Source organism: Mixophyes fleayi, chromosome 3 (assembly GCF_038048845.1).
Source record: "Mixophyes fleayi isolate aMixFle1 chromosome 3, aMixFle1.hap1, whole genome shotgun sequence".
Classification (NCBI taxonomy): Eukaryota; Metazoa; Chordata; class Amphibia; order Anura; family Limnodynastidae; genus Mixophyes; species Mixophyes fleayi.
Window position 1 is genome coordinate 171,335,224 of NC_134404.1, and position 15,244 is coordinate 171,350,467.

The following is a 15,244-nucleotide window of genomic DNA, read 5'->3' on the forward strand; positions in this document are numbered from 1 at the left end:
AGCTCTATGTCTTAGCTCCCCCCCTTCTGATAATGCTGTCTCTGCAGCTGTTTCTTTGTCCGATATAAAAATAAAATGGGTATGTGGCAGAGTAGTTGAGATCTCAAGAGTTGAGGTCTCAGCAGCGGTTAGCACCCGATGCCCCTTCCTATGTATGAGGGGGGATCCTGGTATGGCCCCCTGCAGTTCTCCTCGCTCCTCCGCGGATCCAAGATGGCCGCCGTTATTTGTAATCTCCGATAACCGGCGCTCTATGCCTGCAGTGGCAGCGCTGGTTATCGGGGAGGCTCCAAGAGTGACAGAGGTCCATGAGACCGCTTGTCACTCACAATTCAGGCACCCTTTTCTTCTGTCCCTGTCAGTGAGAGCCTCTGGCTCTCATCTGACAGGGTAGTGCCTGCGCTGCTCTGCTGTGAGTGTGTTCTCTATAATAGAACACACTCACAGATCTGCAGCCTAAAAAAAAGTTAAAGAATAAAAATAAAATAGAAAAAATAAAGAAAACATGCAGTAAGCTAAAACACTGCCCAACTACATAGGCACCTAAAAAAACTGAGGAGGAAGAGGCAGGGGGATTGTAGAGGGGAATGGTCTGTCAGCAGTGCTTAAGTTAACTAGCTAGGTGCCAACTCCCGTGCTCCCCTCCACAACCCATGGTAAGCAGTGTCCCCCAGACTGGATGAAAGAGAAAAATAAACTATTAACACTTCACTTTTTGAAAGCATTCTTACTCTGCAGCATTTGTCACACCTGCTTAAAACTTTTGCACAGTATTGTATATCTGATGAATACTTAAATAGCTCAACTTTTCAAAGATTTTCTGGTGGTGAAAGGACAAGATGAAGAGACAGAAATAAATTCACTAACATGGGCCACCAGATTGTAAACAAAACAATCCAGAGCAGATGGATAAATTTGGGAGTCATCCACATAGATGTGATCACAAAATTCAAGAGATGATTTTTTTCCCAATAGAAGCGGTATAAAAAAAGATCACAAGAATTAGGATTGAGCATTATGGTGATCTAACTGATAAATCAGGGGCAGCACGGTGGCGTAGTGGTAGCACTTCTGCCTCACAGCACTGGGGTCATGAGTTCAATGCCCAACCATGGGCTTATCTGTGTGGAGTTTGTATGTTCTCCCCGTGTTTGCGTGGGTTTCCTCCGGGTGCTCCGGTTTCCTCCCACACTCCAAAAACATACTAGTAGGTTAATTGGCTGCTATCAAAATTGACCCTAGTCTCTACCTGTCTGTCTGTATGTATGTATGAGTCTGTCTGTGAGTGTGTGTCTATATTAGGGAATTTAGACTGTAAGCTCCAATGGGGCAGGGACTGATGTGAACGAGTTCTCTGTTCAGCGCTGCGGAATCAGTGGCGCTATATAAATAAATGGTGATGATGATGATAAATCCATAGAAATGAGACACAAATAAGCAGTTCGATGGGTAGCTTGATAACCAGGATAGGAAAGGGGTCTGTTGATCAAACAAATGCAGCAGTCCAGTCAAGGGAAATTGGCCAAATCATTGGTCAGTTTAGTCACTGCAGTCTCTGTGGATGTTGGGAACAAAAGCCTTATTAAAGGGCATCCAATAAGCTGTGAGAAGAAAGGAAGCATATGAGAAGAGTATAGAAAAGCTTTTCAAGAAGCTTGGAGGGTGCAGATGAGTTGGACTATAATCAGATAAAATTTGGGTCAGAATAATTTTTTTTCTCAGAAATTGAGTAATTACTCTATGCTTAAATAATCATAGCAAGCTAATAGTGAAGAGAGATTACAGATGTTCATTAAGGCAAGAAGAAAGGACAGGGCTGACGACTTGTTTGTGAGGGGACAGGGTTGCATGGACAGGTAATAGATTAAAAAGAGAAGAGAATGGAGACTTCATCTTCATTTCAGGCATCAAATGAATAAAAGGTGCCCGAGTGTGCAGGAAAAGAACAGAGTTACTCAGGAGTATATAATTTCATATGAGAAATCGTTCATTTTGTCCTTGAAGTAGGAAGAAAGATCTTGTGATAGAGATTGCAGATCTTAGTGTGGGAGGTTCAAAGAGACAAATTAATTATAGAAGCATTTGGGGTTAAAAGAGTGAACAGAGATTAGAATTGTGAAGAATACTTGTTCAGCAACACTCAGAGCATTTCAATGGCAGTGGTAATTGGCGAGTGGTAAATTGCAATATATTTAAAGTCATCACCAGAAATATACGACTTCTGTCAATGACAATTTTTTGCAGGAGAGCTTTTTAAAGCAGCACATTTCCTTTATGTGCCACAGCTGAGGCAGATTGCTGGGCAGAAAGAGAAACCGGAGCCACAATCAAAGGCTGTTGGTAGTATGTGATCAGAAATGAGGGAGCCAGCCTGAGAAATGTTCAAGGAATTGCTGTAGTGATTCAGAGGGACAATAGACCACAGCAACACACAGAAAAGAGGCTGAAAATCCAGACAGACAGTATGTACTTCAAAAGATCACATATACTATATACTAGCAGTCATTTCACCTACCTACCATGGTAAGAATTGTTAAAGGAAATCAATTTCTTAAGTGAAAAACATTGACCGTCGTTTCATTCCATTCATGCTCCACATGTCTCATAATACATGTGGAGACATGTGGAGACATGTGGAGACATGTATTATGTGGAAACATTCCTCATGTACACATGTATAATTGGTATGTTACCAATCGCTTTACCCTTTAAAACTGGTACACGGTTTGTAAAATAATTAGCTAATGCGATACAGAGAGGTTATAATCACTGTCACGGCTGTGGAAATATAAGGCCTATAGATACAGGCCGCATATATTGTCTGAATACCAGATATTCAGGCAGTCAATGGCAGGCCAGGTCTCACATTATTATTGATTTGTAAGGTGCCATTGCACACTGTGGAGAAGAAAAAAAAAAAGAACACACATAAAACAGGGACATACAAGGTAGACAAAATAAATGCAGACCTGAAAACAAAGGGTAGAGAGGGCTCTGCTCATGAGAGAGCACACAATGTGGGAAGTAGGATAAGTTCTAATAAAGAGATGGGTTTTTAGAGACCATTTAAAAATGTTAAGGTTGTGTGACAGTCTAATTGGTCATGGTAGATGTGGCAGGTGGTTATTTTGAGATGAGATTTGAGATGTATGAAGGGGTAGCGTTGTCGAGGGCAATATTCAATATTGTTCAATATTTTGAAGGTGGAGGTGATAGAGTGCGAGAGAGACTGGATGTGAGGAATAAAGCAGAGGACAGAGTCAAGTGTGACAACAAGACAGTGGGTTTGGGAAACTTAAGGAATCAGTGGCGTTACTGATGGTGAAGGAGATTTGACGAAAAGCTCAGTTTTGGACATGTTAAGCTTTAGGAAATTTTGAGAGACTTACATGTTTAGCATGTAGAGAGACAGCTACGTGAACTAATACAGAAGGGAGAGGGATCAGGTGGGGAGAGATATATTTGGGTGTTGTCAGCTTAGAAGTGGTACTGGAGGGTGAAAAAAATCCAAAACATACTAGTTCCTGAAGTGAAGAGGTATACAGTGAGAAAAGCAGAAGGCTGATAACAGGCCTTTGTGGGACACAAACAGCTAGTGGGAATGAAAGAGGTGCCAGAGGTAGAGAAGCTAAATGAACAGTTAAATATTTAGAAATTAAACTAGGAAAGAACTGCATAGCTTTATTTAAAAAAAACAAAACAATAAAAGCCACACAAGCCACAAAATCCATACACAGCAAAAATAACATACCTAGTTCAGTTGGCAATCTCTTTGCTATGTGGCACAGCCAACGTATCCTTAGCATCCAGTCTAATGATGTTGCCTTCTCAATAACCAACTGGACAGACTGTTGAACAACTGCAGGGTCATCCAACCAAAATGTTTCCATCTCCACAGCACTAAAATTGTGACTGTCTGCAGCAGATGACTTTCCAGACAACTGAAGATCTCGGAGAGTAAGTGGAAATTTTCTATAATAGGTGCAAAAAAGACTGAAATTAATATTGTTGGTCAGAGTTCTGTGTGCAGCTTGCACTGCTTGTACCATATGTAAGGCAGAAATGAACTCAGAGCACAAGGTATAAACCAAATTGCTTATACGGTAAACACACACAAAGCTGTCCAAGACCACAATACTGAACAAGCCTGAAAGTACTAAAGGAACAAGGTCCATTTCTGCTTTCCAACAGATTTACATGAAACAGGCAGAAGTATTCCTCTGATCAGCATCCCCCTTATTTGGGATCTCTGCAGATCACCTACACTGCTGCTTAGGCTCTCTTCATAGCAGAAAAGATTATATACAGCAGCTCTAATTGAAAGCCTTAGATGCGCTGTAAGGGAGATTGGCCCTTGTGTGCAATACACATTAAAAAAAAATTGTACACGTTACACCAAGAATGGTTACAAAAATAAACCAAAAAATAAGTAAGAATTTAATTCACCATAAAAATCGATTTCTCTGACTCTGGGACACTGCGAGACATTGGGGTATAGTAGGTGGGACTAGGAGTTTAGGCACTTATTAACTTTTTTGTTGCTCACACTCCTCCCCTACTATGCACTTCCTATCCAGCTCAGACCTCAGTTTTTTCTAGGTGCCTAGGAGATAGGTCACTTCGGTATAGGCTCTTGCCTATACTGTTAATAATTTTAGGTTTTCACTTTTTTACTTTTATTCCCTCTTTAGGTGCGGGGCAGGGAACGAACCAAGACCCAGAGGCGTGTAAAGCCCGAGGCTCCCTTCACTCTGGTCCCTGCGGAAGAGGCAGCAGCTTCTGAGCCGACTCACTACACGCACAGCTTGCAGGCAAATCTCCTTAGATAGACTAGCAGCTGCAGGATCATTATGTAATTAGTCTGCCTGATAAGGAGGAAAACTAAGCAGCTGTATGCAGGTCGGTATTACAGTCTCTTCTCCAGTCCTGCCACACTTGCCGACATTGCTCCCCCTAGACAACAAGCAGTATGCACTGCCATGGACACGGCAGCCATCAGCAGGTCTAAGGGGGTCAAGCCAGCGATCGCACTCCATAGGAACAAATATGTTAATACATATATAGTTATAGTTCACTGCATTTCAATACATAATTTAGCAACTGCCTGACAAAGAAAGGATATTTAAGGTAACCTTTTTGCTAATCAGTAAGTATATTTTATTTTTAACTTTTGATATAATTTTTTTTGTAATTCATATATATTGAGGGTAATTTACATGGTAGAAATACAACTAATTATTGCATTACACATTTGTTTTTACCTGTTTTTCCGTAGACTATGTCTGTTCAGTATATAAGCAAGGATTTGTCCATCTCTTAAAACAGTAGATAAAACAGAGTCTTCGGTAGAAAGCAGAGCACAGGGAACTTTATCAGGCCACAAACCAAGGGATGACAAGCAACTTCCATTACTGGGAGTCAGAGTTGTAATCTGTCTCCGAAGAATATCCTGCACTTGCTACAACACAAAATACAAGAATGTTATTTATAGAAACATTGTTTTTTGCAATATTTTTGTAGACCTTCACAGAAATTTTGCTAATAATTAAAATAAGGAGTTCAGCTTATTTATATTACGTTCTTTATTTAAAGTCATAATACGAATGTTACAAAGGAAATTATTCATACCAAGTTAACAGAACACGAAAATTTATTTTGTGCATTTTTTCATGAATTATTCTTACAAACAGAGCCCATACAAAACATAAATTAACACATCAAGGATGGAAAAGCTTTCGAAGTTATTATTAATTTTTATTTATAGGGCGCCACTAGGTGTCCGCGGCGCCGTACAGGGACAGACGAGATTACAATACGAGGAGAGACAGCACAGAACAGTAAACAATAATCACAGTAACTCAGTAAGCTCAAGGCACAGCTAGAGGGGCGGGGGAGGGGAGAGGGGAAGGTCAGCCAACAACGGCACCTAGGAGGGAGGGCACGGATAAGAGGGAGACCCCCAACAGGAAGAGGAGGGAGCGAGAGGGGACGGGGGAAGAAGGTCCTCGAGGAGGAAGGCTGGGTAGCTGGCGAGCAGAGTTAAAAGTGGTGAAGACAGGAGGAGAGAAAGCCCTGCTCAAAGGAGCGTACAATCTAAGGGGTGGGGTAGACTGACAGAGAGACATAGGGGAGAGAGGGAGGAGCGGAGGATAAGGATAGGGGAAGGGGAGTGAAGGGGAAGAGTCCGAAGTAAAGGTAGGAAGTTAAGTGGGAGACTGGAAAGCTTTAAGAAAAAGGTGGGTTTTTAAACACCGCTTGAAACTGGACAGATTAGGGGAAGTTCTGATGGAGGGAGGGAGCTTGTTCCAGTGGAGGGGGGCAGCGCGGGCGAAGTCTTGGATACGCGCGTGGGAGGAGGTGATCGAGGGGGAAGAGAGGCGACGGTCATTGGCCGATCGGAGAGGGCGGAATGGAGCATGAATAGAGAGGAGGGAGGAGATGTAGCGTGCAGTGGAGTTGGCGAGGGCCTTGTATGTGAGAGTAAGGAGCTTGAACAGGATTCTGTAGGGTAGGGGGAGCCAGTAAAGGGATTGGTAGAGGGGGGAGACAGAAGAGGAGCGGCGAGAAAGGAAGATAAGCCTAGCGGCAGCGTTAAGTACAGATCGAAGGGGAGCGAGGTAAGAGTGGGGGAAACCAGTAAGTAGTCCAAGCGGGAGATGATCAGAGAGTGAATAAGACATTTAGTGGCATCTTGGGAGAGGAAGGGCCGGATGCGAGAGATGTTGGGCAGCTGGAAGCGGCGGACACCCTAGAGAGGAGGGAGGGAGAGCGATCAGGAGAGGAGTGGTACAGTTGGTTGTCGTCAGCGTAGAGATGATAGTTAAGGCCGTAAGAGCTGATGAGTTCACCTAGGGAAGAGGTGTATAGAGAGAAAAGTAAGGGTCCCAAAACAGAGCCCTGGGGGACCCCGACTGGAAGGGTGGACGGGGGGGGGGGGGGGGAGAGAGACCCAGAGGTGGTGACGGATAAGGAACGGTCGGCAAGGTAAGAGGTGAACCAGGACAGGACTGGGCCGGAGAGGCCAAAGGACTGGAGGGTTTGGTGGAGGAGGGGGTGGTCGACGGTGTCGAAGGCTGCAGAGAGATCAAGGAGGATGAGAAGGGAGAAGTGGCCCTGGGCTTTAGCCGAGAGGAGATCGTTGGTGACTTTAGCCAGGGCAGTTTCAGTGGAGTGAAGGCGGCGGAAACCAGACTGGAGAGGATCAAAGAGGGAGTGATCAGAAAGGTAGGAGGAGAGACGGCTACAGACAAGCCTCTTGAGGATTTTGGAGGCAAAGGGGAGAAGAGATATGGGCTGATAGTTAGAGGGAGAAGTGGGGTCTAGATTAGGTTTTTTAAGAATGGGGGAAACGAGAGCATGTTTGAAGGAGGAGGGGAAGATGCCGGAGGAGAGGGAGAGATTAAAGAGGTGAGCGAGGTGGGAGCAGGTAGTGGGGGAAAGGGAGCGAAGAAGGTGGGAGGGGATGGGATGATGAAATGAGAGTGGACTTCCTCACCCGTGGTAGGGCAGAAGGAGTGGAGGAGAGGGTGGTTAGAGGGGGGAGGACGGAAGAGTGGGAGGGGGGGGGTGGACAAGAGTGGAGGAGATTTCAAGTTATGTAACCGTAAAAGCAAGCTAATGTGCCCTTTGTTTGAAAGCATCTTCTGCACATGAACTGTGCACTGTAGAACTGTGAACTGTGCATTGTAGGCATATTAAAGCCTTACTCTGAGACAAAACAGCAAAACGTGTGTGTAACATAAGTAACATGGTAATATTTGGTCAACATACAGTTTTTAAGTAGTTTCAATTATGTACATTATCTTGTCAATAGTGATATCAATACTAACATTTTAGTTTTAATAAAATATTTAATACAGTAATTTATCATTCCAATGTTAGCACTTCATTATCAGTAATTCGACGACAGAACTCACCCTCTGGGCTACAAGTGAATGCTGCGAGAAAGTAAACACCTCACTGCAGGCTCTTTGAAAAGCCTGCTCTAGTTGACATCCTCTCTGCAGCTGTTCAGATATCAAAGTAGCAGCATGGAGTAGATAAGAGAGAGAGCTGCAAGGGGAACCTGGAATACATATCAAAAATCACACATGAGGGAGTTTAAGCCAAGAAAACAAGTTTAATCTAAACCAAATAAATGTAATCAATACATTTATTGACAACTTCTAAAGCACTTCAATCTGTTTCTGAATTTTGTTTGGATATAACTGACATAAATTATTAAAATAGTTGGTTGAAATTGCTGTATGAACCGTTTTCAGTACAAACTAGTCCTTCAAATGTACAACCTCACTCAAAAACAGTCTGTGCATGCTTGTGGTTAGAAACAAAGTGCAGGCCATTGGCACACCTGACAAACCTATACAAGCACATAACCATCTTTTCTGCTTACCGATAATGGTTTCCTTGACCTCTGTGTGCACTGCTATCAAAGCATCACATATATGATCTCCAATCATGCCCAAACCATGCAGTAATTTCTTGATGTCAAAAGAATCCAACTTGACCCCATCATAGTCCCCAGATATGTAAATTTCGATACCACGATTCCTCATTGCCCTGGAGATTTCACCATGGGACGGGTCCATTAATAGAAACAGCCTATTGTAGGAAATCAAACTAATATAATTAAACTAAAAGAACGGTTTTAAAAAACAAATATTCAAAATGGTAAAACAGATTTAAGAAGAAAAAAAAAAATTAACCTAGTGCTTTATTTTCTGGAGGGTGCAGATAATTTGCAAATTTGACCCAAAGGTAGATTAGCCTGAATATTTTTTTCTCACAAGTCAATTAAAACTGCTCAGACACATCACTGAACATCATTAGGTTTGAATTGACTGCAAATTGCTTTTTGTGCTAATCCATTCACATCACTGACATTAGGCAGATGATGCAGTGGTGGGGACCCAGGTAAATACAGTGAACTGCATGCACGGACTCACTGAAGATTCTCATAGACCATTCTGCCAACACGCAATTGAAATTATTAGAAGCTATTGGTATGGAGGGGAGGGTAATAAGAAAAAAAAAAGGTTATTTCTGAAGGAGTATTACGTTAATGCTCAGAGAATCAGCAAGTCTTCCAAATTTCAATTAAATCACCTTTTTGTTCACTAACATTTCTACGAGAGGAAAATGGGCTGCTTAGAGATGCCAATACACACTCAAAAGTCCTTTAGAAGAATGTCAACCTGAACCTTTGCAAATTGTATAGACCAGTCTTTGTAATACAACTGTGTGGTTTGCAAAAGCAATGCAATCTAAATGTATGTTTGTTAAGCAGTAGGACTGCAAGGCCAGAACAGTGCATAAATAGTCTGTTCAGAGATATAGCAAACAGTATTTCATATTTGAATTTAGTAGACACATACTGAACATAAGGTTTGATTTTCTATTCAAAAATATTATTACTTTAATTGAAGAATTTAAGCTCTACAGACAACAGGGGACAATTAATAAACTGGAGCACACAAAAATTGTAATCACAGAATGTCCTAATTATGAATATGACATTATTAAATAATGGCATTTTAGTCCAGATTTTCTTTATGCCAATGACCCAGCAAGTCTCGTCTGCAAGGAAAATAATTAGGTTTGCAAAAATTAAGCCCACACCTGAAGTTTGGATGAGGAGTTATAGTTGGAGTTGTCCCATCAATGACGCCTCGCTCACTAAGGGTAAGAACACCTCCAGGTTCAAGCAATGCATTGAGGCGATCCAGAACAGATGAACTGTAAAATAAAAATAAATAAATTCTGATAACAGCTACCATAATGCTCTACTCAAATGTGAACATTCTAACAAAAACATCCAGTAAGGCAAATATTGATTATTCGAATGTAGCCTTTGAATGAAAAGAAATGTTTTCAGGGGTGTTAAACAAATTAAAAAAAATTGGTCAATTATGCCTGGCATAAGGTAATGTATATGCATACTTCTAGTATCGCTCTAAGCTAGCTATGAGCATACAAGGAACTTATGCCACCCCTTTTTAATGCATCAACCTCATGATCAAGGTTTGGTCCAGTCTGGAATGCACTGAAAATATGTTACATATATACACTGCCAACAGCTCATGTCCTCAGGTTGTATGGTCAGAGGACTAACAGTTTGATAACATTGACAAGGTGGTTAAGGGAAGAAATCTAAGGACTATGGGGAAAAGAGGAAAAACAAAATAGGAGCATTCCTTGCACCATCAGAGAACCTACTTAAAACATCCGATAAGAACATTTTTAAACATTCTTCCCTTAATATTTACATGAGGACACTACAAAAGAGAAAATTGCAACTAGTATCTCTTTTTAAATAAAACTTGACAACATATATGAAAGAGCCAAGGCAGAAAAACGGACAGTGACAGATTCCTAGCTGGAGGGGGGTGTAATAAGAAAGACCTTTCTGCTTTAACCAACTGCAGTCTCATGTGGGTGCTCTTTAACCCAATTGTGAGTTTGTGTCCCCCATTTGGCTTCGGAACAAAGGGATTAATTCGCAAGGTAAAAACTTCACAATATTTTAGGCATTATCTACATACAGACAACAAAAATGGCTCTTATAAATGCAAATTGCAATCTCATTATCCAGCAAAATCCCTGGGTCACCACACTCAAACAAAACACACCACAAAGAAAGCTAACCTTCAAACAAAGCATCCACTAAAATGGATAATAGCAAACCTGACATTTTAATCAGAACTATAATTGCATACAGTCTGTGGAAGCTTTCCTTTAACATCAAAGCAGGCAAATAATTTCTTTTTAACTCACCTGCAAAAGTTGACATTGTCCATCAGTAACCAATCACCAGCCTGCAGAGCCTGCACCAGCATTCCATCCACCCATTCAAATGTACCATTGCTATGTCCCTTTACAGAGTGATGTAGCTGCTCCTTAAAGCTGTGCAAATCTTCCAAAATGGCAGCAAACTCTGACAATATCAAAACACGACAAACATTTCACTTTAAAAACCTGAACGCAATATAAAAAATCCTCCAAATGATTTTATTTGTAAATGACCTTTTTCATTTTTTTGTAGCCTTGTGTTGGACAAAGAATATTATAATTTTTTATTCTTAACAGATTTAAATGTCTCGGCTGTGCAGTATCAAGTGAGTTTCAAAACATGAACAAATGATTTGCTACTCATTTTCTCATCGGAGCATGATTTTTTAATATTTGAATGGACCTCTCTATTCTAATTAATTCTAATTGATCATCTGAGACACATAAGAGAACTCGCTTTGAGTAGTCTCCTATATACACATATCTGCAAGTTCTATACACTGTTGAAGTTCACAACAGCGCTAAATATTCAACAATGCTAATCATTCTGGCATTTGGTCCATCCATCAATAATGAAGCTTTTTGGTATTTCCAGATTTTCAGAACATTACAGGAGCATTTGATTTTTGTCTCTCTTTCATTTACCCAACATATTTTCGAATTACTTAGCAATTATTGGATGATGATTTTCATGCCACCTGGCAATAGCTATAATTTACAGGCAACAGTACTCCATTTGAACTCGTACCTGCTTTTGAGAGTGAGTTGAGTTTTCCATTCAGTCTCTGTATTTGAAGAAGGACTGTCTCTAGCTTGTTTACCACTTCTGTAGTAATGAGGCTGCCTCTTTCTACCACAGATCTAGGCTGCTGATTAAGATTCAGATGGCTCCAAGAACGTAACAAAATTTCTGTCTCATCTGGAGATATGTCAGTAGCAAGGAGACTGTCCTTTACCAGGGTTACCACCGCATGCCCTACCTGCTCAAGGAGCTGCTGCCATGGTCTGTTAATGTCAGCCTAAAATATAGCATGATCGGGAAAAAATTGAAGTAAACAATTTTGCAATTTGGTGTAAAGTAATAAAATAAACAGATTGTGTAGCAAATTGTTATAAGTAAAGATAAACACAGCACCTGTTCAAATCCACCGAGAATTTCTGTAGTGTCCATAGCACTATTCATGGCCATGACCTTTAGCTCATTGCCTGTCAAAAGAGCCAGGAGCTGAATAAGGCTGGTCTTTCCGACAGCTGCAGGGCCAACAAGGATAACCATCCAGCCCATTTCTACACACTTCATTACTGGTTCAAGTGATTGTAAGGAATGATGAAGGAGAGACAAGTCTCTGCATTGAGACGAAGGACAACCTGTGCCACGGGGAAGGACTGAATAGCCAACCTGATGCAAGTTAAGGAACAGAAAATAATTAAAAAAGTTAGAGGAAAATTTACATCATTGTCTGCCCAATAAATGTTACAATACTCTTTCAAAAAGTACAAGGTGACTATAGCCCTCAAACATAATGGATAATAGTACATTTGCAAGAGGACTGTGACAGCAGATGAATGTAAACACAAGTACTTAGCCAGTGCAACTAACAGTTTAGATTTTGGTGCCTGGAAGCAATGAGACATACTAAATAATATTCAGGAATAGACATTGTCATTGCTATAAAGTCAATAGCATTAACTGCTGAGCTACTAATGCTACATTTAGTTGATTTAAGAATTAGAATAATTTATGTACTTAAATTCATGTTAATTAATCTTTGATCACCTAATGAAATAATTAAAATTATGGTACTGAGAATACGAGACTTTAGAATCATGAACAATCACATTTTGAGATAATGAAAAAATAAAAGTGAGATGTTGAAGAAAAAGAATGAGTGAGAGAATTATTTTTATATTTAAATAAATTCATTATTTGTCAATTATCAGTGTAATATGCTTAGGGGCTACTTTATTATTAGGTCCTATATTATCTTTTATCCTTTTGCCATTTATATACTTGAACAACTTTTTGGGGTGTGTCTTACTTTTTGCAACTTGTTTTTCATTTTCTAATTTAGCCGATCTAATTTCCTTTTTGCATGTTTTATTACATTCCTTGTACCTACGGTAGGACTCCTCAGACTTTTTGTTTTAAATCTGTGTACATTTTAAATATGTCTGAGAAGGGGATATCCAAGAACAAGGGTTCTTCTACTATGCCTGCACTACCTGTGCCAAATGCTAAATTATCTGTTGGACAGCCTAACCAAGATGCTCGTTGCACGGCATGCAAGGCTGAAATCCAAGAGCGATGCGCTGCAGCGCAGGGGGCAGCAGTCATGGAAGAACCGGCCTTGGCTAAGTCACTGACAACAGACATGGCGGAGTTCACCCGGGCGATGATGCGATCCGCAGAGGCACGTGAGTTTTCCGTTTCACACACTTCCACACATTCACTAGTGGACGCAGGCACATCTTCAAAATCCCAATCAGTGCATGAAGAACGCCTGCTCACAGCTTCACACAGGTCCAAGAGAATCATTAGTGATGTATCTCAGGGCTGCGGTCAGGATTATTATCATTTATTTGTTAGGCGCCTCAAGATTTCCGCAGCGCCGTACACAAAGCAAACAGTAGACTATACAGGGTGAGACAGTACAGAACAATAAACAAAAATATCAATGCTTCAGAAACTCCAGGCAGGTTAATGCAGTAGAGGCGGAGTAGAAGAACAGGTGTGGAGACAAGAGGGAAGAAGGCCCTGCTCATTCGAGCTTACATCCTAAGGGTGGGTGAAACGAACCAGACACAATTGAAGGAAGTTGAAGTGTGGGGAGAAGGACCGAGAGGAGAGAGGATAGAACGTTAGGAGGAGATGCGGGGTTAGGTAGAAGGTTGGTACGCTTTGAGGAACAGGTGGGTTTTGAGTGCTCGTTTGAAGGAGCACAGATTAGGAGAGAGACGGATGGAGCGAGGGAGGTCGTTCCAGTGAAGGGGGGCAGCACGGGAGAAGTCCTGGATTCTGGAGTGGGAAGTGGTAATAAGAGTGGAGGAGAGGCGGCAGTCATTAGCTGAGCGTAGGGAGCGGGCAAGAGTGTGAATGGAGAGGAGGTTAGAGATATAAGGGGCCGTAGACAGAGAGCCTTGTACGTGGTGGTAAGGAGTTTGAAAAGGATTCTGTAGGGGAAAGGGAGCCAGTGTAATGCAAGGCAGAGAGGAGAGGCTAAGGAGGAGCAGCGTGAAAGGAAGATGAGTCTAGCAGCCGCATTGAGTATAGAGCGGAGGGGTGCAAGGTGGGAGTGGGGGAGGCCAGTAAGGAGGAGGTTGCAGTATTCAAGGCGGGAGATGATGAGTGCGTGTATGATAGTTTTGGTGGCATCCTGAGAGAGGAAGGGACGGATGAGGGCAATGTTGCGGAGTTGGAAGCGACAGGCTTGGGCGAGGGATTGAATATGGGGAGCAAAAGAGAGAGAGGAATCAAGAGTGACCCCAAGGCAGCGGAGTTGGGTGACAGAGGAGATGGTGGAGTTGTTAACGATAGAGAGGTCATGGTGGGAAGGGAGTCTAGGTGGGGGAAAGACAATGATTTTGGTTTTAGAGATGTTAATTTTAAGAAAGCGCGAGGACATCCAGGAGGTGATGGCTGAGAGGCAGTCAGATACACGAGAGAGGAGGGAGGAGGAAAGAACAGGAGAAGATATGTAGAGTTGAATGTCGTCAGCATAGAGGTGATACTGAAGACCGAAAGAGGAGATGAGAGCGCCAAGGGAGGAAGTGTAGAGCGAAAAGAGTAAAGGGCCAAGAACAGAGCCCTGAGGGACTCCAACAGGGAGAGGGGAGGGGGTGGAGGAAGAACCAGACGTGGATACAGAGAAACAGCGGTTAGCAAGGTATGAGGTGAACCAGGCATGGACAGAACCAGAAAGGCCGATTCTGACCATTCCTCAGAGAAGGAGGGCGAGGTAGACTTTGATCTGCAGGAGGATGACTCACTCAGTTCAGCAGATTTCTCCCCCGTCCAGAATGTAGATACCCAGAATAAGGTTATCGGACACTCTTTAGGTTTTGCTGAACCCTAGCATACGGCCCCTTCAGGGTTCTCCCGGTTTAAGAAGACTGGTGGCTGCCATTTCACCATCCCCACGGATGATTGAGATGGTATCTGATGCAAGGCAAAGCCCAAATAGGCAGTTTATGATGTCGGGTAAACTTAGATCCTTTTACCCGCTTCCGCCAAAAAACTCCATTAAATGGGAAGCTTCCCCTAGGGTGGACACCCCTGTGGCACAGTGGTCTTCCTCTTCAGCTATTCCTACTCAGGAACGGGTTTCACCAAGGGATCCCACTGATAAAAACTGTGATCAGGCCCTCCGTTCAGCTTACATTGCGGCAGGCAGTATGTTTAGACCCACTATGGCGGTTGCCAGGGATAACAAGGCTATACCGCATTGGGCTGGATTGC

The 15,244-nt window shown here is 42.2% G+C and overlaps 1 protein-coding gene across 1 annotated transcript in view; it reads right to left on the bottom strand.

The window, feature by feature from the left end:
• Positions 1 to 15,244, bottom strand: part of MDN1 (midasin AAA ATPase 1) — a 258,414-nt gene that overhangs the window by 124,913 nt on the left and 118,257 nt on the right. The window contains exons 42-49 of the mRNA XM_075202780.1: positions 11,924 to 12,187; positions 11,537 to 11,807; positions 10,774 to 10,933; positions 9,619 to 9,735; positions 8,393 to 8,601; positions 7,917 to 8,065; positions 5,262 to 5,458; positions 3,752 to 3,972 (exon numbers count right to left, since the gene is read on the bottom strand). Of these exons, the coding sequence (XP_075058881.1) occupies positions 3,752 to 3,972; positions 5,262 to 5,458; positions 7,917 to 8,065; positions 8,393 to 8,601; positions 9,619 to 9,735; positions 10,774 to 10,933; positions 11,537 to 11,807; positions 11,924 to 12,187 (1,588 nt within the window). The remainder of the gene's footprint in view (positions 1 to 3,751; positions 3,973 to 5,261; positions 5,459 to 7,916; positions 8,066 to 8,392; positions 8,602 to 9,618; positions 9,736 to 10,773; positions 10,934 to 11,536; positions 11,808 to 11,923; positions 12,188 to 15,244) is intronic.